The 24,494-nt window shown below is 32.7% G+C and overlaps 1 protein-coding gene across 1 annotated transcript in view; it reads right to left on the reverse strand.

Moving 5' to 3' along the window:
* Window positions 1–1,090: 1,090 nt before the first annotated feature.
* LOC134267315 (uncharacterized) overlaps window positions 1,091–24,494 on the reverse strand; it is a 32,444-nt gene continuing 9,040 nt past the window's right edge. Inside the window, exons 17-30 of the mRNA XM_062749537.1 lie at window positions 24,197–24,365; window positions 24,019–24,079; window positions 23,601–23,730; window positions 23,368–23,453; window positions 22,998–23,113; window positions 20,818–20,895; window positions 20,472–20,606; window positions 19,163–19,326; window positions 18,669–18,845; window positions 12,532–12,614; window positions 6,096–6,179; window positions 4,267–4,372; window positions 3,898–4,045; window positions 1,091–2,192 (exon numbers count right to left, since the gene is read on the reverse strand). Of these exons, the coding sequence (XP_062605521.1) occupies window positions 1,656–2,192; window positions 3,898–4,045; window positions 4,267–4,372; window positions 6,096–6,179; window positions 12,532–12,614; window positions 18,669–18,845; window positions 19,163–19,326; window positions 20,472–20,606; window positions 20,818–20,895; window positions 22,998–23,113; window positions 23,368–23,453; window positions 23,601–23,730; window positions 24,019–24,079; window positions 24,197–24,365 (2,074 nt within the window). The 3' untranslated portion in view covers window positions 1,091–1,655. The remainder of the gene's footprint in view (window positions 2,193–3,897; window positions 4,046–4,266; window positions 4,373–6,095; window positions 6,180–12,531; window positions 12,615–18,668; window positions 18,846–19,162; window positions 19,327–20,471; window positions 20,607–20,817; window positions 20,896–22,997; window positions 23,114–23,367; window positions 23,454–23,600; window positions 23,731–24,018; window positions 24,080–24,196; window positions 24,366–24,494) is intronic.

Consider the following 24,494-nt stretch of genomic DNA (forward strand, 5'->3'; position numbering starts at 1 on the left):
TTTTTTTCCTTTTTAAAATGTAGGTTCAGCATACGTAAAATATAAGTACGGAAATATTTACGAGTTCTATATATGTTTATACATATCTATACAAAATGCCTAAGAATTCAGTGGGATGATGTTTTTTCTTCCTTTTTTTCATTTTTCCTCCATCACCGCTGTAGTGTAGATTTATATTTTAAATGAAACCGAGAAATTAATTTGTTAATAGCGGAAATATAATTATATACGTGCATTAAGTACTTCAAAAGTCATTTAAAATGAATTAATTAATAGCAGCCAATCAAGAATTAAAGCTAATAGGCTCCGCCCACTTCATTTGCATATCGTTTCCCAAAGCGTGCCGTTCACAAAACGAACCATTCCGTGCCGTCCACAAAGCGTACCGTTCCGTGCACAAAGCGTACCGTTCCGTGCACAAAGCGAACCGTACCGTTCACAAAACGAACCGTTCCGTGCACAAAGCGTACCGAACCGTACCGTTCAAGTGGTGTAGTAGCACGGTTTAGGGTCTGTACATAATTCTGTGCATCGGTTTTTGATTTCGATGAACGATGTTGCCATGGTTACTAAAAATAGAAATTTCTGTGAAATTCTTTCAAAATGCTACTCCTCCTACAGTTTTGGTTCGATTTCAATATAACTTGGCACACAAATAGACTATACTAAGATACATACATGTAATTCTCTTCATCGGTTTTTTTGTATTTTGATGAGCGGCAAGGATCATTTTTCTTTTTATTGCTGTTTTAAAGTTTCCCAACTGCTACTTTTCTCTTCCTTTGTTTTAAGTATAAACCAGTAGAGCTACGTCTCGACAGAGACTTCTGGTTTTCATTATTTCAATCAAGTGATACATAATAGAAAGCATCACTACACTAGTATGCCCCAAGCATGCACACAGCTAAAATTTCCCTGTAAATTTCTTGAAAATATGTTTTGAGAATCCAAATCAGTAAGAATATGGTCACCACATCTCATTTTTAAGGTCTCTAGGGCCTGACCATTGGTACCTCTATATATACCCAGAATCTATATCTAAGACCTGTAATGTTGATTTTATTTTTGGATATTTGTGGGGGGGGGGGGGGGAATTTTATGCTATCAATTTATTTTTTGCTCATATGAATATCTCAGTTTTTGCACAACAGAAAAGAAATCAAAACACACCTTTTATCAAATTCATTAATCACAACTGAACTGCAGGCTATGATAAAGGTGTCTACAATTGCAGAGGTTTAGTTCAACCAATCCTGAATAACTTGCAATCATATCAACTTTTCTAAACAGCACAATACAAGGCTTTAATCTTTATTTTATGATCATTTTTGTGAAATGGTAAAACATGCAAATTTATGCTATAATTCCAAGTTCTTTTAAAATAATTATTTCCGATGAAATGTTTTAAAATTACAGGTAATAATGTTTCATATCAAATGCACTATTAAAACAGTCAGTATCAAACTGAAAATATAAAACACATATTTCAATGCAACTACATTAAAAATGTATTTCAAAAAAACTTTCACTCACTCCAGCACTACTTTATATCGTATCATTGCACATTTTGTGAGTACTTTTCAAACTCTCAGCAAAGATTTCGAAATCCAGACACAAAATTCTTCCCTTCCATTTTCTCCAAAATTCAAGCACTATCACTCGATCAGGCAATTATCAATATGAGCATTAAGATCCACATTAGATATATCCTTAAATTCCTGCTTGCATATAGGACAAATTAAGAGTTTATTGCTTGTTTCTTTCTTCCTTTTAGTCACATTAGCAAACATGGTTGCTAGATTTGACTGTTTCTGCCTTTTGGTAACAGGCGATTCTCCCATATCACCAAATGGTCTCTTTCTAGAGATTTTTGATGAGTCTGAATTTGACTTTGATGTTAAGCCACTCTCCACTGCTTTAGAATGATCACTTTTAGGAGATAAATCTTTTTTATTCACATCAGTTGGTGTTTCTACACGATCACATGATTTCACTCCAGAGTCATCTTTAGCACTGCATGTATCATCATTACTAAAACTAGCTGGTTTGAAGAAGTTTTTGATGGTGACCGGAGGTCTAAGAGCTCTTGCTTTGCATTTCTGGTTGACTGGGGTCACTTTCTCAATGATGACCTGTGTTACTTGGCCTTGATCAGGTTGTGTCAAGGACAAACTTGATCCAGCAGCACCATTCTGTCAAAAAATTCACTTTTACTCACTTGTCTGCTTATCATCAACATGTATAAAACAGTGACATCTAAATTTATGATTTGCTATGCATTAAATTAGTTTTTTGAGGAAAAAAACATTTTATGTAGTTCTTCTACAAAATGTTGACCATTATGGTAAATTGTCCTTAAAATTGTATCATCGAGAATTTGAGATCCTATCTCCTGATTTTCTTTTTGATCTCTTGGTTGTAATGGCTCTATTATTCCTTCATTATTACTAAGAAATTGGCTGACCAGGTTCTTATTGATCAGAAGACCCACTTAAAGGCTCTGCACTTGCTGGTTTTTACAATCAATCCCCGAAGTAAACAAGTGTGCACTCCATTTTTTTACTGCATCTCAATCATATGTCTACACAGCAAAAAGTCGGAAGGGATCTTTTTATTATCTTCATGGAGTTTTGATGTGTAAATAAAGAAACTGCAGTGCAAAACTCAGTTACCAAGTGGGCAAAGGCTAATTGCCTAAAAGAACTATAAGACTTGTGGTGAACTCATTACTGGCTGCTTATCACGTAATCAATAAATTCCTCATTAAACTATCTTCAAGAAAGTTGTTAATAAGCAATTATATGGATTTCCTATATGATCATTAAGTAAGGCTTTGGGTTTTTGTCAATCGAAGAAATCATCAAGATTGAGATGGCGGTTATTTAAAATAAACAATAAATCCACATATGGCTGCATTCAATATCTGCACTTGTACACATGGACAAAGTCCTCGTGTCTTGAGTTTCAAATATGGTCAAATATTGTCTCAGCGTTTTTTTTTTTTCCTTCATGTGGGGCATATTTACTTTTTTTTGTTTTGTGTAAGTTAAAAAATGGGTCTAGTGATAATTCATTATATATGAGCTAGGATTATCAGACCAGAAAATTGTTGTTCTTGCCCCATTGATTCAAAATATTTGACAAATTGATTTGAGAAGCAGACAGCACCAAGTGCTCAATACTAAGTAAACTGTGCTGAAAATTTAATTTATAATTCTCCAGACAAAAGAATGCACTCTTTAACCCAAATGAAGGATAAACATTGGGTTTATGACCTTAACTCTGTAGATAAAATTAACAATTTTCATCCACAAAGGGAATTTAATTTTATCACAACTAAATGTCCCGTATCTGTTCCTACAGTGTGTACAGCCTCCAATAAACAAAACACAGCTATAAATGTTCCTGAAAATAATATTCTTCCTCCAAAATTAAATTATTTTTTTCTTTTAAATTCCTTTATTTTTATTAAATCAACTCGAAATTTAAAACATTATCTTAGTCAAAAAGAAATTCACCAAAAAAATTAATTCAAATTTGGTTAATGCAATATATTTTTACCAAGTAACATTTTTGTAGGATTTAAAGATTTGATCATAAACTAAAAAGCTTTGATGACCTTTAACCTCTCAGCAAAAAAAGATTTAATCCTGAAATATGATAAAATACAAAGCCTAATTCTTAAATGAGGTCAGTGTGACCTACTTTTGTGTTAGGTGACACATCTTTTCTAGCATCAACTGACATAATTTGAAAGTCCGTCAGATGTGATGAAAAAGCTTCTCCATGGATGAGAAGAAAAATTCATTAATGCTACCCAAGAAAACACATCTACAGCGCATGAAGTAATAATCAAAGAACTATTCCAAGTTCAGCCAAAAATCTTTTAGAACTTACTGCCTGTAGCATAAGCTGCTCTGCTTCTGCCTTTTCCTTCATGGTCTTTTCAACATGAGGTATTAACACTGCTGGGTAACGGATGCCCACAACTCGTTCCCCGTTGTTCAGCTTCACCCTCACAACCCTGATATTGGATTCAGACTTACTGTCAAATAAAAAATCAAAAATATGCTTAATATTTCAAACCTTATCATGTTTATGCAACAAAATTAGCCTTGTATTAACAAAATATGTATTTAGAAATGGTTATTTTATATTTTAGATATGTTTGTTGATATTACAGGTAGCTTTTTGAATCTCAAACAAAAATTGTGAATTTGTTGTAAAACTTCTAATTTGCAAAAATGGTTATTTTATGTACCATACCTTAATCCCAATTTATGAGCATTGCTACTTAGTGTGCTCTCCAAGGTGGACATATGACTCAGGATGTTTCCACAGAGTAAATGAATTGTGTAGCATCTGCTACCCACTGTAAAGACATAACTAGAACTGTCCAATTGGGACAAAATACCCCCCCGCTGGGTTTTTCAGAAGTAAGTTTTTGCATAATAAAGATATGTATCAAACACAAATTATGAAAATTTTCTTCCAGTGACCTTGAACTTCCCAAATGACCTTGGGTCAAGGTCATGACACATCCATAGGTCATGGGCAATCTTTGTGTGAAATGAAAACCTACCAAGTTTATCCTTAAGAAAGATATGGACCGGACACGAATTATTAAATTTTTCTACCAGTGACCTTGAACTTCTCCAAATGACCTTGGGTCAAGGTCATGACACACCCTTGGGTCATGGGCAATCTTAATGTGAAATGAAAACCTACCAAGTTTATCCATAAGAAAGATATTCCGGACACGAATTATGAAATTTTTCTTCCAGTGACCTTGAACTTCCCCAAATGACCTTGGGTCAAGGTCATGACACACCCTTGGGTCATGGGCAATCTTTGTATGAAATGAAAACCTACCAAGTTTATCCTTAAGAAAGATATGGACCGGACACGAATTATTAAATTTTTCTACCAGTGACCTTGAACTTCTCCAAATGACCTTGGGTGAAGGTCACGACACACCCTTGGGTCATGGGCAATCTTTATGTGAAATGAAAACCTACCAAGTTTATCCATAAGAAAGATAGAGACCGGACACGAATTATGAAATTTTTCTTCCAGTGACCTTGAACTTCCCCAAATGTCGTTGGGTCAAGGTCATGACACACCCTTGGGTCATGGGCAATCTTTGTATGAACTGAGAACCTACCAAGTTTATCCATAAAAGATATGTGTCAAACATGAATTTTGAAATTTTTCTCCCAGTGACCTTGAACTTCCCCAAATGACCTTGGGTCAAGGTCATGACACACCCTTGGGTCATGGGCAATCTTTGTGTGAAATGAGAACCTACCAAGTTTATCCATAAGAAAGATATGGACCGGACACGAATTATGAAATTTTTCTTCCAGTGACCTTGAACTTCCCCAAATGACCTTTGGTCAAGGTCATGACACACCCTTAGGTTATGAGCAATCTTAGTGTGGAGTAGTAGATTCTAATGTCCCTCTGTAAGAAAGATATGGACCGGACACAATTGCACAGACAGACGGACAGACAGACAGACGGACAGACAGACGGACGGACAGACGGACAGACAGACAGACGGACAAGGTGATTCCTATATACCCCCCCAAACTTCGTTTGCGGGGGGTATAATTATAACAATGTCTAAAAAACATGGGTAGAGGTGATCTTGTTGATTCATTTTAATTATTTACAAGTAATTTAAACATTCATGAAAAGGCCTAAGAAAAAATTTATATTTATTCACAGTTATCCAAATGACTCTAACTGTATGCTATATATATATTTTTTTCAATTGTAAATCTGCAAACTGCCAAATAATTATTTTTGTCATTGATATACATGGGTATATAAGCTCAGTAAGTGTTATTGCCAATCATCTTAATCTGAGATTACTTTTGAAAATTGCTTATTTAAAAAAAAAACTGGTAACCATACCAGAAAATTTCAAATCAGATAACAAATATGTCTTATAAAAGCTGATATTTGTATTGATCAAGTGATTTTGATTTTCTTCCCACAGAGAAGAAATGTGTGGAGTTTGTGAAGCAGTGCCAATACAACAACCAGTCCTGTGTCATGTGTAACCTCCCCCAGTCCTCCCCCTCCTGTACCTCTGCAGGAGCGGCCATGTTTACACCCTCTGCCGTGCATGCAGTGGTCCTTGGAATCCTTGTACTGCTCCTTCCACACAGATTCTAAAAGTAACCAATCAAAAACAATTATTATTTTCTACATCAACAAATCATATGGATCAAGTCTTTAAAGTACTGAGATTGTCAAACTCTTTTGGATCCTCAAAATAAAAAAAATGTAAATCTCAAATAAAGACAACCTTGCCAATCATTAAGAACAGAGAATGATGTACAGTTGAGATTGGAAAGACAGTTTTCATGGATTTGGAATTGGCATCAGTAAAACCCAAGGCTGACAAAACCATGTTTTTTTCCTCTTTCCAATGAAGAGAGGGACACTCATTTCTATGCAGCGTACATGGCCCGGGAAAAAAAGTGTTAATTTCTTTTTTTTCCTTGATTACCCTCTGGAGGTAGAATCAATAACGTTCAGATAAAAGACTGATCACATGATGAAATCATGGCGGGCTTCACCCAGGTGGAAACATTGATGAGGGGTTTTACCTCCTGATAAATCTTCCAAGGCCAATAGAACTCGGAATCTTAGCAACGAGGGTGACAACAGGACAATGGGCAATAGTTACCATTTAGATCAATTTTTTTCCCTATAGTATCCAAAAATAATTTTTGTTCTTCTACAGCACATAATGTGTAACTTGACTTAGATTTTGTGCAATGCAACATTGTGTGCAATCATTTTAAAAACAATCACATGTATGGATCTTATATTTAAGACTTTGTTTGTTAAAGCAAGTCATTGTTTTGGGTACCAGGTATCTGGTCCAGACAATATTTGTTTGTAGTTTCACAGATTGTTTGCAAATTCAATAATTTTCCCTATCACCATGACAGATTCATGTCTCTTTATATCTCTCTTACCATTTGATAATGATTTATACAGCTCATTATGTGGCAGTATTACATGTGATTAAAATGGTTAAATATAGATGTAAAAAGAAAAGACAACTTCTCAGTTTGTAATCAAACAGATTTTATGACTTGTATTATACATGTGTTCTGTGGCAAATTCTATCTTAGTTCAGATTATATGTTACTAAATAGTATTGATTCCTAAACTCTGCTGAGTAATTAACATATAAATATTAAATTCAAATACCTGAAATGCATGTATTTAATTCAATCTTCAAAATTCTTTAAAACTATGTATTCTTTCTTTCCCTCCTACAATATTGAATTTTAATATTAATAATTTCTCTTCCAGAAAAGATATTTAAAATAAAGAAATGGCTATATGTACATTTATCAAGAATATTTCAAAAGCAAAGCAGAAAAAAAGGAAAAATATTATTCGAAAATGAATGGGGTTTTTTTTTGAACATGTTGAAAGCACAAAATATGAAATTCAGGTCAAAGAAGTAAAACCATCTTAACTGCATTCTTTACTGCTGTGTGGATGCATAAACATATTTAACAAGAAATACCCACAGCATTTTTTAAAAATCCATATGCCAAATAAATAGTCGTACCAAATAAAAGAATAGATTGTATTTTGTTGTCATTAGTTATCATGGTTTTAATACACTTTTTAATTCATGCTACTCGTTTCACTACAATAATAACTCCTGACATATGTCGATTTATTCTGTCAAATTAAGTTCACATTCCAACAAGCTTCATCAAAAGAATATTCATTAATTTCCCAATCAATACCTTCTACAGTTCTCAATCTAACTTTATTTTTCTCAAAGCACACTGTTATACTTTGGTCTCTATTGTATTTCAAAGAAAAATAAATGGACCTTACTATTAACATGATTAACTCAACTTTAACTTGATCAAGACTGTTTTTTAGGGGGGGTAGACAATCTTGCAATCTTCATGTTGAAATTTGGGTCACTAAGATTGGTTTGTTAATATAATTATTATTGATCTTATTTTTTCCAAGTTCATTAATCAATTTATGCACAGTACATATACATTTAACTTACATATGATTATTTCTTCTAAATATAAGAGACCTTCATTTTTTTTTTTAGCATGTGAAGAGTATTACGAATGTTTACTTTTGCCTCAGCTGTATTCTCGCTATCTGAATTAATGCTTATAATAAAACCATCTAATCAAAATAATACAATGTGCTTCAATTAAGAATGATGAAAAACAAAACAAAATTATTTTTGGTAGATACAGGATCAGAAGCTGAATGTTGTATTGAGATTTTGTTTTAGTTGTAAATACTTAGTAATATTTGTTAACTAAATGAGAAAAACTCCTCATAGGCACTTTCTGTTAGAACACAAAAACAGCAATTGTTCAACAAAGGAAAGAGAATCAAATACCTATGGATATCTCCTGTACAACTGAAGAATGAACAAGTCCAATTTAAAGTGTTAATCTCCAACTTTAAAATGTATACATGTATGTTTACAAATATTATTATTAAGCACTTGTATATAATCTACATGTATATGCATTATCATGTGAATTTCCAGTTACACTTGTACATGCAAATTAGTTTTCCAAATATATTTTATGCACTCATAGTATCAGACCATTTTAACCTTTGTGAATTTATTTAAAATTTTTGCAATGTGTTAGTATTTATCATGTAAAATACTGTAAATATTTTGTACCAGAAAAGTATGAAAATAGAAATTCTGTAAATTTTTGTGTGCTACTTGAACACAGCAATGTTGCATTTTTTTTCTTTTAATTCATATCTGATCTTTTATCATTTAAAATGAATAACTTACTAACAAAATTAACATTTTTCAATGTTAGCAATGGCATTCTGTACTAACTTGTAATTCTATAATAATGGCTTTCACTTAGTAATTTTGTAATAAAATTTCTTGAACTACATTTGAATGCTTTGTAACTGACTAACTGTTTTTTTGATACATGTAATGTACAATTCTCAACTTCCAACCAAACAAGCTATACAGAAGTTCTGAAAATGCAAGTTCAAAGCAAAAGAAAACTGGAAAAAAAGACTAAAAAGGATTTTTGACCGCTTTTTATTAGAAAGAGGATTTGAAATATATCCAGAACTTACTGTCTACAAATGGCTTTAAAGGAATCAGGAGATCTTTTGATAATGACCACAAAAAGTGTGCATTTAATAGTGTGCATTACTGTCAGTCTACAAGGTCTTATTTAACCATCACATTTACTGAAAGTCCATTTCTTGCCTTGAAGATTCTCATTAAAATCAATACATAATGAAGTTCTAGCCTAACCTATTTACTGTCTTCATTGAATCTGTTCCAACCAAAACTGTGCTTATATAAGAAATATGTCTAGAGTACATGAATGCCCCATCTAAGATACATTTATATTGCAACATGTAAAAAAATGTGTTGTGCCACTATAGTCTGAACTAACTGCAAAATATGATGAAAGATTTCATATACAGAGATTATACCTTCAGTAGAGTTGGCATCCTTTGTTGGTATGTGTAGTTTTGATTCATCGTCAAACAGCTAAAGGTAATTTCTGTTTCAAGTTCATTCTCTCATATGAATCGTATGAAGCACTTTTAAAGTATGTAGGATTCATAAGTTATTACCTTATAGAGATCATTCTGTATATGGAGTTTTATAAAGAATTCCTTCTTTTTGGAAATATAAATAACTAAGAGCAAAACAGGGAAAAAGTGAAATTCAAGGCCAAACTAGAACTGTCCAACAGGGACAAATACCCCCCGCTGGGTTTTTCAGAGAAGGTGCCAATTCAAAAATACTTTATGGATCTAGAGGTGTTCACAATTTACTTACAAAAATTTGCAGTGAAATATTATTGCTCATCATGTTTCTTAATGAAATATATGAAACAAAGGTGCAACCAAATGAAACATCAATACTAATACATTGTAATTCCATTGTAACATGGCAATTTTTTTTTATTTTTTCATCTTTTTTTTTTTTTTTCTGCATTAAAAAAATATATTGCAATTATGTGTTATGTCACTCTGCAAACTGATTGTTGATAAAAAAAAACCATTATACAAAATCAAATTAATCTTCATATATCAATTTGAAATGCGTTTTGAAAATAAAGAGCTGGTCATCCAGTAATGAAGTGCTTTGACAGACAATAAATTACAATTAAGAGAATAAGAGAAGAGAGATCTTTAATTCTTGTGCCTTATTCCCTGGAGATTAGATAACACACACGCTTGATAAGAGATATGCCTTAACAACTTCCAACACCAAACTCATTAATTTATCTTTAACTGGATGCATGTCCAGTCATTATTCCCAAGAGACAAATGAAATTACATTATCTTCTGTGCAATGTAAAAACTGTTTTTAACACTTGATGATGTTTCTTTTTTTAAAGTTTTTATGAGTAGTTTTAAGCTGTAGTATTTTTGAACAGATATTCTAGATTCTATATCTCAAACTTTATACATGAGCCCAAAATGAACAAGTCAATTAAAATAAAAAATAAAATCTGTAAAATGCAAAAAAATTAACAAAAAGAGTTGAAATTCCAGGAGCACACCTTCATATGGTGAATAATAAGTGTACAAATTTTCAGATTAATCCTTGCAATAGTTTCTGAGAAACGGTCCAGACAAAACCACAAAATAAAAATGAAAAAAACACCTGTAAAATTCAAAATAATAATCCAATCAAGATGAAAATATCAGGTGCACAACTTCATATGGTGAATAATATGTGTACAAATTTTCAGACAAACCCATCCAATAGTTTCTGAGAAACGGTCTGGACAAATTCTTGTCTACAGACATACAGACAGACAGACGGACAGATGGACAAGCTGATTCTTGAGAAGAAAATTTTTAAAGACCCCCCCTAAACTTCGTTTGCGGGGGGTATAATGAAGGTCAAGGTTAGAAAATCCTGACACTCTTGAATTGTGCTCCATAATTCAAATCAGCTAGTGATGAAGTTTGGCGAAAAAAACTTAAAACATTTTTTTATTTTTGAAAGGGAGGGCCCTTCCCCCGGGGGGGGGTTGAACAGAAAACTGCACAATGACAGAATAATGAATTGGTCATGAGAAGAGCAAGGTAAGAAAGTAACACACTTGAACTGCTATCACCAATATATATCTTAATTTGCATAAACTTTGATTAAAGAATTTCAGTAGAGATATTGATTATTAGTAGGTCTGACATGGTGGACACTGGACAATATTAAAATTAACATCTTCACAGCACAAACTTGCTTTTTGGATAGAATTTACAATGTACAAATTGTGAAAATGCTAAAAGGCATGATAAATTTTTGTCTTTTACTCTTCAAGGAAAAATGACATTCAAGGCCAAAGGAAGGTCAAGGTTAGAAAATCTTGATACTGTTTATTTGTGCTCCAAATTCTCTTTCAGCTAGTGTATGAAGTTTCTTTTCTTCAATGAATATTATCCCTAAAAACAGGTAGCTGCCTTGGTACAAAATGACATTTATGGAAATCATCACATTCAATTTAAAAAATACCACCTTTGTACATGGGGTTTAGAGAGATATAGAGATGGAGAGCAACTGCAAATTTCCAGAGGAAAAAAAAACAATTAAGGACCCTTATACACTATATTTTTTTGGAACTTTCAGAAAATTAAATCATTTCAAAATGTAAATAAGGATTTCATTTTTTTTTATTTTTTAACATAGCCTTCATGCCACTAAGACCAGGAAAATGTTTAGAGACAATCAAGTGTTGGTAAATAGAAATTACACTAGTACTTAGAGGGAAAATTACAGGAAATAAAATGTTAAATTCACAATGAAATATTTTTATAACCTTTCAAGTTTATTGATATCTAAAACAAGAAAAATACAGAAATATTTCATGCAACACAGGGAAATACATGCAGTATAGAGAAGAAAGACAACACTAATAAACATTTGAGTTCCCAGGATAACATGGTTAAAGATCTATAACTCCTCCCATTATTTTAAAGCTTCCCTTTTTTTCCTTAATAAATAAAAATAATTAACAAATTTTATGGAACAAGACTGAGAAGAACAATGTATATTGCTTTCTTTGTTGTTGAAATTAGGGACTAAAATTACCAGCTTCTTTTCTGTTTTTGTTTTTTTTTTTTTTTTTAAATGAATTCTGTAACACAGGCAAAAAACAAATGGAACTTATTAAAAAGGAAAAGCGTTTCATGTCTAACCTTACGAAATATCCTAAACATTACTAATATCAGTTGTACTAATATTTCCAAAACTCATAAAGCTGCAGTGTTTTTTATCAATATTTAAATGCAGTCTTTCATCCATTTTAGAATAATTATACACTCAAATCTTTAAAAAACTTGGAAGATTTAACTTATTTTTTAAACAAATAACCATTTCCAGGAAAATGTTTCTATTCGTCCGAGTTTTTTGGTAATATCTTAATTGAAATTTGGTTCAAATTTATGTCTATACTAATCCATGCAGAGTTTGAAGCATGTGCCCTTAAGAGTAAATCCTCTCACCTGCTTTTTCTCTAGATATAGGGCTGTATCTGTGAAAGAGATCTGTCTTTTCCTCATCAAACTGAGACAGCCCTGTATTTGGTCTGCAAGAAAAATTTAAAACCACCATGACACACAGATTTTTAAAAAATATATCATTTTTTTCAAACAAATACAAAATCAGCGATTTTTAACAGGGATAACTTGTATGCATATAATTGTAAATTGATTAACAAACAGGGCTAATGTATGTAAAATATAAATAGCATTACCACAACCATGATAACACCTAAATTTTCATTTAAACTAGAAATATGTCCATAGGACATGAATGCCCCGTGGAGGATATATTAGTAAAGCAACATGAAAATTTGTCTGTGTATAAAATTTGACCAGTTTGGTTCAGGTAGGGCTTATAGTTACTAGGGAATGAAAATGTAGGTCAGATCCAGCATCCAAAGCAAGTCTAGTAGTGTCCATCCCTAGATGCATCATCCATGCAAGTTTGGTTCAGGCAGGGCTTTTAGTTACTTGGGAATGAAAATGTAGGTCAGTTTCAGCATCCGAAGCAAGTCTGGTAGTGTCCATCTCTAGATGCATCATCCATGCAAGTTTGGTCCAAGTAGGGCTTATAGTTCCTTAGGAAGGGACCTGCTCCAAAAAACTTTAACCTTGTCACTCATCTGGAAAATGTAGGTCAGATCCAGCATCAGAGTTTTTGCAAATCATGGTATATGTTCATCCCTAGATGCATCATCCATGCAAGTTTGTATCAACTTTGATAACACCATCTTGAATAGTATGTTTAAAATTGAGCTAAACACTAAATTAAGAAAAGTGAGGTCAAGGTAAGAGGAAAGGTCAAGGTAAAAATTTTTGATGCAGTTGCATAGCTCTCATCAATATCTATCAGCATATGAAGTTGATGAAAAGATCTTGGATAATTTCTATTAAACTTAGCTTTGAACAGAGCTAAACGCAAATTAAGTGTGACGGAAGGACAACAAACAGAAGACGGACATGATATATACACTATATGCCCCGGCCATATTAATTTAAAAAAAAAAATCTACTTTTGCATCATTACGTGTTTGTACAGAAGAACTACCACACATCCATAGGCACCTGATGTTCCTTATTTTTCTTTTAATGGAAAAAATATACCACCTAACTAATAATAAACAAGGTGCAAATCGGCGCCATTTTGAATTTTTCTGGGTCGGTCACATCCGCTTGTATTTTTGTATGCAACTCTGTAAAATAAATTCCCTGCAACCATATTCTTTCTGTGGCCAGTCTTTTGATGTCTAAACTTAAGGACAGTGAAACCAGAAGGTCTCATCACACTTGCAAATATTAAAAATTCCTCGTCAAACTTGATCTACTGCTTCAACAATCAAAGAAATGGCAAAAGGGGGGCCGGTAATTTTCATTTGACTTAATTGATCTAGAAAAAATCAAGATGACCCTGATGTGTACCTTGTTTATAATTAGGTAGAGGTGTATTTTTTTATTAAAAGAAAAATACAGTTAATTCTCGATAAACCGCCACCTTTTGTAATTTAGAAATTATGGCGGTATAACGAATTTGGCGATGAATTGAATTTCCCATCTTTTAGGAAACAATAAGTAGAGTTACCGTTCTTAGAAATACCATAAAGTGTTTCTATTCTTATAAGTACATGTATATAAAACATATTTCTAAATTTTAAAATACTTTAAGTAATTTTTTATGTACAATTCCTTTAAAACAAAATGTGCAGTTATGAAATAAAGACAAGTACATGTGCATCTATTTACATGTAAATCGACACTTTAGATTTTCCCAAAAAAAAACATGCTGTGTCATGAAATTTACCAGTTTCCTTATGCTTATACATGTACACAAGAAATACGTAAAATGGTTTCTTGAATAAATTTATATGTTTATTGTTTATGGCAACATTGTTAGTGAAACGTTCACACATTTACACCGTATAATTATTTTTAAGCAAACTTTGCATTTTTTAAAGCAGAGATCATCAAAATAATATCGCAATCACACCTATCCAAAAATTGAAAATGGCGAAAACTAAATGATTTTTTTAAACGAAGAGAAAATTGAAAAAAACAGAACAACATCATTGGTTAGGGGTAACAGTTCATATTAAAATCTTTTGTCCATTTAATTCTAATTTAATTATTTAATTGCTTTTTTTGTACAACTCGGCTACTGGCTTTGCAATGAATTAATAATAAGGTGATCAATGTTTTTAAAATGAATTTTTAGCCGCGCTTCACTGACCGAACGCACCTGTTTGTAAACAATCTGAATAAGTTTGGACACTTAAAAATGGACGTTTGTTTTTGTAAAGTTTTAGTCAATGAAATTGATGAACTTCAAGTATTAATTTCAAAGCAAACATGATTTGATATAGAAGAGAATTTATATGATTTAATGTTCAAGACAAAAATCAAAGAAATAAAATACCCAATTCTTTTGAATATTTTTATAATTTATCATGTACATGCAAGTAACATCAGGTGCCTGTGCACACATCAGGCAAATGGAAAAAGTTTTCAATGAGAAACAGTATTGGTAATTCAATTAAATTCAACAAAATGTGCTTCTATATTTAGACACAGATAATAATTTCAAGGTTTCTCATAAAGGATGTATTCACTTTTACAAAAGAATAAGTGTGCTATAAATTAAACTGAACAGGTGTGTTAAAAATCAATCTTTATTTGTTGACATCATATATATATGTCTAAATTTTTCAAATTTGCATTTTACAAATTATTATACTTTACATTTTCGAAACACCATTTTTCCTCTTCATAAAGTTTTTTTGCATGAATCTTTAATGTGAATTTAGCGCCCTGCAAAACTGGTGTGTTTTATAGACGTAACAGCCGTTTTTGACATTTGTGACGTTGCAAATTTAAATATTTCACGCAAACGAATATTGCGAGGAAAAAGTGACAAATTAATTATAAACGCACATTTGTTGTATTTTTATGTTGAATTTTTAATAGGATTACAGTTTTTGAATTAATAATAAAAAATAATTAAAAAAAATTTAGCTGGTGAAAAAATTGTTTTCAATTATATTCTATTTATAATATTTCAATGCATCTTTCCACCACAGGATTTATTGATATTCAAATTATTTGAATTTTTATTTTGAAAAAACGCTTTTCCCCATAGACTTCAATGCAATCTTTCTTAATTAACTACTGCTTAATTAATTAACTTTTTGAAAATTTCTTGTGGGCAATCCTTTTCCACTATCAAATGCTTTAATATAATATCAGAGTATTGTGTACTTGACGGACATTTAAAGGTAGAGAATTTGGTACCATTAGGGATTGAAATCCTTAAGATACAATTTTTTTAGGGGCACCCCTGCCCTGGGGTCGAAATTCACAAAAAACCTACAAAAAAAAGGCAAATTTTTCATAATCTGCTTTAAATTTATGTCGATTATTCTTATAGTCAGACTAGCTCAGTTGATACATAGCTGGGTTTTTACAATATTTGTAAGCAAGAGAATACCTGGTACAACACTTTTAAAGTTTTAAATTTCGCCTTTTCATAAACTATTTTAATTTTTTTTTAAAGACCTGTGTATTTTTCCTTCAGTTATCTATCCTTTATGCATGCCCATTCTTGATATAAGAAACACTAAAGAGATATCAAATCGTAACAATCCAATGTACAGTTGTCAGTCAGGCGGAACGAACCTCAGCACTCTTTCTCCGAGGACAAGAATAACTCAATACAGGTATTCTTGGCAGCATTGAGCTGCGATGAATTTCAATTGTATATATTTCTTAGAATTTAATCACAGTGATTTTGGCTACATATTTCAGTAAATGCACTCCCTGGGATTTCATTTAGGCCTATATAATTTGCACATATTAATGACATGTATTATGCTGATAAATACAGACATTAAGAATTTAATTTCAGAGACAGTAGACATTACCTTTATGCTCAAAAGAAGTAAAGACAAATATTATTTATTACATTTGGAGATAACAAACTCAGAAAATCAATGAAAGGGTTCCTCCTACCTCTACTCACTGACATAAAGATTTAGGTAAAACAAATTGTTATATGTATTCAGCCTAATGTCATTTACTGGAACAGAAATCGACAAGCTTTTTGTAGAGAAAAAACCAAGCCCGGTCCTATAGGTCAGATCCCTATTTATTATGAAGTGATCCTTAGATTTTCAAAAACAGATATTACATGTCTTTGAAAATTAAAGGAAATAATTCATGAAGTTCTCCTTTAAACAAGGACCTATGGAGGAACTGCAACAGTTTATATATTTTCAGCACTCTGCTTTTTCCTATACTGATTCCTGGAATTAAAGGGAAGGTGAGGAATGGAGCACTAACGCTGGCACAATAACAAAATAATGGCTCTAAATGAAATGTATCAAAATGTATTTTCTGATATTTGTGACAAGCATGGTGATACTCAGGACATGTTTTGTATGGATTGCCAGATTAAGATATGCCTCATATGTGGTCGGCAGGACCACACAAACCATAATTGGAGTAGAGCTGCAATAATTCTAGAGAGACTACGATCTGAACTCCAAGATCAGTGTGGTAATATAAAAAATAAAAGAATCCCTCTACTGCAGGCTGATATCCAGAAAATCAAGTCCCTGAAAAAGGAGAACACAAAGCTGACCACTGCAACAGAAGAGAAACTTATGAAGTATTCTGAAGATCTTGCAAAAAGTATACAAAGGATTTCTGAACAGCTAATTTATTCATGTAAAGAACTAAAGAAAGAGAATGATGAGAAATTTGCCAAGAAGGAAAAAGAAATCACAACTGATTTGGCAAAATTTGAATCCTGTTTCAACCAAATACAAGAAAATGAATTAAAAGATGCATCACAATTACTGCATCTAAGAACAGGACTGTCTCAAATATCTGAACCTCTGAAATTACCAGATGAAGCTTTGACATTTGAGATTACTATTCAGGAAGGTGACCATGTTGGAAGTATTTTGCAATCTATGATGGGCGAGATATCACTGCATTACAAGAACATTACATTAACAAAAATATTTTCTGCAAAACAAGGAGAGAGAGACATCAAGTACATCTCTCACTTGACAGAAAGACTAGCCTGGCTTCGAGAAGTTGGAACTGCAGACCACATAATGATTAACATTAAGGAAAATAGGACAGTCAACATCTACAAGCATACAAAGTCTACCTTTAAGTACTATCCTGAAGACTTTGTAACCTTAAAAAATGGAACACATGTTTTCACATGCCATTCACGTCAGTGTGTGATAAAAATGTCCTCGATGTATTTGGATATTGAAGAATTGATCCCTACTACTATCACGAAACTTGCAGACATTTTTCCACTTTTTCCAGTTGGAATTTGTTCAACAGCAGCTGGTTGCTTCCTCCTCTCTGCAATTGACACACTAGCATTTTCAAAAGACATATACTCTGCCAAACAGCCTAAGGCAAGTGTAGTCCTTGTTCTATCAGAAAAAGGGAAGTTAAAAGAGGTTTACAAATACGCAAATGATGGGAAAACAAAATTATTTTTTTATCCCTACCGAATTGCAGAAAATAACAATGGAGATATTTGTGTTATTGATAGAACACATGCAGACAGTGGACATATATGTGTTCTCTCCTCGTTAGGAAAATTCAAATTCATCTATGATGGTGCAAATCAAAAGTCTAAATTCTCTCCCTTTGGAATTTGTTGTGATGCTCTCAGCAACATACTCATAAGTGACAACAAGTGTGTACACTTAATAAACAAAAGTGGAAAATTCCTGGCCTATCTCACTGTAGCCGATAATGAACTAAGGTCCCTGTCCATGTTTAACAAAACTCTGTGGATAGGAGGCACTGAGGGATTCGTTTATGTCTACAGATATGAACTAAGTGATTCTTAATGACCAGATCTATGCCTTTTAGCTACTTTCATCTATTTGACACAAAGATCCCAAGAATAACATTTTTCAAAGGACAAACATTTCCATGCAACATTGATTTTCACACAGTGATAAAATTGACACAAGTGTTTTATTTGATGCATGAATAATATTAGAGTACATAAAGTAAAACTCAAAGAGGAATATTACATGTTATTGAAAACAACATCAACAATGATTTCCTACCTGGCAATGGTGAAGAGATGAGAAGAGCCCTCTTTTTGTGTTGCTAACAAGTACATCTTCCTTCCGTACATGTCGCGTTTGGAGATATAAAAGCCGTCGTGCTTCCCTTTGTAGTTGTCTGCCCTTGTTGTAGCCATTTCCCAACTCATTCCACGATCAACATTCAGCTCCACTAAGCTTAGCAAATCAAGAGTCATCCATTGAATTTTCAATTCCTTACGAAAAAGTTTTTTTTTTTTGCATAGAACATTAAATTTACAAACAACTATTATTAATTTCCTGTAAAAATAGTGAACTACTGATACTCAATCAATAGTAATGCAGTTAACTGTACTTCAAATGTTGGGAATATGTACATGTTTGCACACAAGTGCACTGTACTTGTATGATTTAACCTTCAATGTTTTCTTGAATTGAATTTCTAAAATTACTTTTTACACATCAGAAAATATAAACCCTAAGAAACAAAGACAACATACAAGTGTATTACTTACTTTGTAACTGCATGGTTTTTGTTGAATTCTTTAAACACTTCCTTGGGTTTCCCCACCATTTCTACAGATGATGCTGTGATATCCAGTAAGCCTTCGTTATATCTACCCTCACTCTTAGCATTGTCTATGGATACTGTCATGCATTCTATGAAGTATTTAAAAATCTGAAAGAAAAAGTATAAGAACTTCTTTAAACTTTTGGTCCAGAATTTTATGAAGTGTAATTCAAATATTGTAGTGATGGCAATATAACATGTTAACCCATTAACAAGGAGATTACGAGTATCAGTTAGTAAAATTGCTAATGGTTGATAAAATGCATCTTATTTGGTAAATAACTAAAAAAAAATGTTAATTTGTTTATAACGTTTTTCTCTAATATTTGTTTAGCTTTTGAATGTATATGGTTTCATTAATACGATTGATTGGTTTTCACACTTAATTGATAGCTTTGATTGCCAGCAGGTTATACAAGTTTTGAAGTCACCCAGGTTATAATTACCTCATTAAATAATTTAACATGATCACTCAGCCGCCAAAGACATGTATAGCTTGGAAGTAGTTTAAAAGAACAGCTGATTCCATAACTGTAAAATGTACTTAATGTGATTGGTGTTATCGTGACTTCAAATTTCTAAATAATTATTCTCCTTGATCGTGACATATATCGGGGGTCGAAATGTAAAACTGATAAACGCCATTGTAAAATAGCATGAAACATTGAATATTTATTTTTCTTCTGATTTAATTAATTTTTTGATTATGAATATATTTAAAATTCAAGATATTGCTTGTTTGTTCTTTTTAAGTTCATAAATAAAGTTAATTCACGATACCTTTGTGCTTTATTAGAACCGATGAGTAAAAGATGAGATAAATGATACATGTGAATAAATATAAGACCTTCTTTAAACTTTAACCGGCTACCAGAATTTTATGATTTGCCAACACTAAAATATTGTAAAATCACATATTTTTGTGGGGTCAAATTTTCGTGGTTTGAGAAAAAACTCTTGCTTCGTGGGGATTTAAATTCGTGGATGAAGAATTGCAAAGTAGTTATGAATGTAACATTTTACATTTTGTGGTGGACATTAATTATACCTTGAAAACAACGAAAATTAAACCCCCACAAAAATTTGTGATTTCACAGTATTTCCAAGCAAAATCACTGGTACCACTAAGACAACAAACTGATTTTTTCTTGTGACCAAACCATGAGAGCATAATTCTTCCAAATAGGGCTACCATGTCCATGCAGTGTTATAGACATTATTTACTCACTTTTATTACCAAGAAAGTTACTTACACAGTTTTGTTTGGCTACAGACAACCCCAGAATACGGTTGAGGAATCTGGAGACATCCCCAGCATCTCTGTCCTTGATCTGTATTCCTACCCTCAGGGCCTCTACGTCAATCAACCCCATCAGGATCAGAGACTCCTATAACATAATATCAGCAATTAATGTAAGGCATGCAGCAGATTAGGCCTTTCAGTTTAATGTACATGTATTCATAAATATCAGATGGATTTAGAAGTCACACATATTTTTCTTCATGTATTTTACGTTTTTTAAATCTTCATACATCTGGAAGATTTTTCTTAGTTAATCAAACTGACACATCTATTGGGTGAGAATAGACACATCTTACCTGCATTATGGCTAGGAAGTCATCCTCACTGTATTTCTCAGACACAGTCTTCATGTTGATACCTGGAAGTATCTTTCTCTGTAAAAAAGACAGCAGGATTCAGACATACAGGTCTATGAAATCATACATGTATCTTTGTTATTTGCAAATAATATAAACTTTTGTCAACCTAAAAATTAATTTTCATTTGACTCTAGATTCTATACGCCATAATTTTTTTCCAGTTCCCAGTTTGTCTTTTTTTTTTACAAAGAGGACAAATAGGATATAATTTAAAACAATTATCAACAATAAGGCCTAAAAAAAAAAGTACGTAAGGGTTGCCCGCAACCCTGTGTCTCGCCTGCTGTCGCTGTGGTTAGTAAGAAATGATTAGAACATCTTGCCACCAGGTATTAAATCATTTAAAATGAAAACACTGATGTTTACCTACTGTGTAACAAAAATATCTGTAAAAGAATGGAAACAATCCTGAAATACAATAATAAAGAAATGGAACAGCTGACTTAATATCTAATCCCTTGGCGATTATATTGGCATTTATATATATATACATATACCCTGTAAATTCACAAATTATTGTGATGTTTTTATTATTGCGAATATTGCAACGTGTTATGAGTCGCAATAATTTGAACTTGCATTTTGAAATCAAATCCACTGTATATGTATCAAGTCATTCATGCAGAAAATGTAGGTGAAGATTACCTAATTTTTCTGATATTGTTGGTTACCCATGATGTGTAGACTGACAAATTATCATGCCACTATAAGTTATGTGTGAGATATGGACCTCCACCATAAATTTATGCAAAGTCACTCATGCGGAAAAATGTAGGTCAAGATGACCTAATTCTGGTACAGGCGTTTGTGGTTACCCATGATGTATCCACTGACAAATTATCATGCCACTATAAGTTATAGTTGCTGAGATATGGACCTCCACCATAAATTTATGCAAAGTCACTCATGCGGAAAAATGTAGGTCAAGATGACCTAAATCTGGTACAGGCGTTTGTGGTTACCCATGATTTATCCACTGACAAACTATCATGCCACTATAAGTTATAGTTGCTGAAATATGAACCTCCATTATCAATTTAACCAAAGTCACTCATGCAGAAAAATGTAGGTCAAGATGACCTAATTCTGGTACTGACGTTTGTGGTTACTTATAACCTGTACAATGACAAATCATCATGCCATTATAAGTTATAGATGCTGAGATATGGACCTCCACCAAAAATTTAACCAAAGTCACTCATGCAGAAAAATGTAGGTCAAGATGACCTAATTCTGGTACTGACGTTTGTGGTTACCCATGATGTATCCACTGACTAATTATCATATCCCTATAACTTATAGTTGCTGGAATATAGGTCTTCACCATAAATTATCATGAAAAAACTAAGTCCAACTTAAGGAAAAAATACGGAAAAATTTGAATTTTTTTTTTCAAAATCATACTTGGGATATAAATTTTTATCCATACTGAATATTGTGTCCAAATTTCAAGAAGACTGAATAAAATTTGAGAAAGTTATTGCAGTTTATAAAACTTTGACATTTGGGTTAACCAAAAGTTGGACGCCGACGACGACGACGACGACGACGGAATCTATGGTCGCTATGTCTCGCTTCGCGACATTCGTCGCAGGCGAGACAAAAATATGTTTGTTTCCTGTAACCCGACCGACCCATTCAAATTATCCCCGGGTGGATTTTTTTTTTCCTGACAAATGGCAAAACTTCGTTTGATCAATCAGCTGATTCCATTTATTAAATAAAAAAAAATAGCTTGTAGCTTAATTTGAGACATAAAATATGTCAACCAAGTTTACATTTACCTTAAATATAAAGACTAATCATTAGTGTAACAACAGTTTCCCCCTACAACTTTCTGAAGTTTGTTTTCTGCCGCTGGCAGCCATTTTGGATGCCATGTTGGGTGTCCACTGTAAATATAACACCTGTTATTTTCAGTCCGGGGATGTTTCACCATTCATAAGCAAAAAAAAAAAAAAAAAAAAAAAAAAAAAGAATTTCCGACCTACCGACCCTTGATTGTTTAGGAATGTTACAGGAAACAAACTTATTTTTTTTTAAGCCTAAACCTATCCTAAACCTAATAATTTTTAAGACTGTTACTTTCCAATACTAATGAGAAATAAATAGCTTACAGTGCAGACACTCTGATACATAGCTCTCAGAGCATTCCTTCCATAAGGTGTATCAAAGTTAAACTCTGTCAGGTCTGCCCCAGATGCAGCTCTCCTATCTCCCTTGGTTAGAGCACCTAAGAACACAGAAACATAAAAGATGCCAAACAAAAATCTCTGTTTTTCTGTTAACTTTATGATTTTTCTATCAGTACTTTGTAGTGTGTATGGGGATTTCCATGTATATTTAAATTAAAAATTCAAGCGCACAAAATGTTTAATATAAAACTTTAACATACACGAAAAAAATACCTTATTCATGTACCTGGAGCCTGTTTTCAATATTTTATTCCAAAAACAAACTTGAAGTGACCAATAAATAGATTTGTACCTAATGACTGCAACCTGCGTGCCACAGCAGCTGCGAATCTCCTCTCACCTCCCAAATCTGTTGTAAGGAGCTTATACATAGGACCACTGAAACAAGGCACAAGAACAGAAATGTTCATTTTGTATATTATTAATGAGGAGAGCAGTTTATCATTGACATTTGACCCTTACCTTGATTGATCTGGCCTTCAACCCTTACTAAATACTTTGAATTGTTTGACCTATGACCCTAACCTTGATTGGTTTGACCTGTGTGACCTTCCCAGCTGTTGAACAGCTTTGTCAGCACTCCACGGTAGCTCTACAGTCAGATGGATTCTCCTTCTCTGGTTGGCACAACGAACATCAGCATGTAAAGATATACCTACGATGATCAAGTAATGCATATGTACATATCGTAAATATGTTAGTACTGTGTACATCTAAAATGATCAAGCACCACATTTCACTTTTTTCAAGAGTTCCATCTCAAAAATATTTAGCATATACAATGCACAGATTCAATATATCTATTGTTTAATAAAAATACATTTCTTGCAGTTTTCAAAAGACAATTTTAATTCAGTTTTATCATGTGCATTTTTTATACTCTGGGAAAACCTTCATCGTATAAAAATTAATGTGAAATTCATTTAAAATTTGAATATTTTACCTGTGCTGGCTGCATCAGATATAATGGCAACTAGCTTTCTTCCTTCCATAAACATGTTTCTCTGAAATACACATTACAAAACTTGAGTGAATACAACCTCCTAAAGCACCTGCATATGAACACAAGACATTAAAATTCCATCTCATCTAATGAAGCTGAGCTTCATACTAGTTCTGACCTCTTGTACATTAAGACTCTCTATTCCCCCGTAACTCTCAGCGTTTGGTGTCCGCAGTTCATATCGAGGCATTTCCTCTGGAGAATTTCTAACAATTCTCCCCTTCCTACCCGTCATTTCAGCCACACAGTTTGGTCCACCTAACTTGTCTATGATGTCATCCAAGGGACTGTTGTAGAAAAAATAACATTGATCTCTCCTACTGATCAACAGTTTTAAATCAATATATATAAGTTCTCTTTTCATTCCTAAAAATTCCTATGTCACACAAAAGAGGTTTTCTGGAATAAATTAAGTT

This window comes from Saccostrea cucullata, unplaced genomic scaffold (genome assembly GCF_032062105.1).
Source record: "Saccostrea cucullata isolate Sc308-1 unplaced genomic scaffold, CSIRO_AGI_Scuc_v1 ctg1642, whole genome shotgun sequence".
In the NCBI taxonomy this organism is placed as follows: Eukaryota; Metazoa; Mollusca; class Bivalvia; order Ostreida; family Ostreidae; genus Saccostrea; species Saccostrea cuccullata.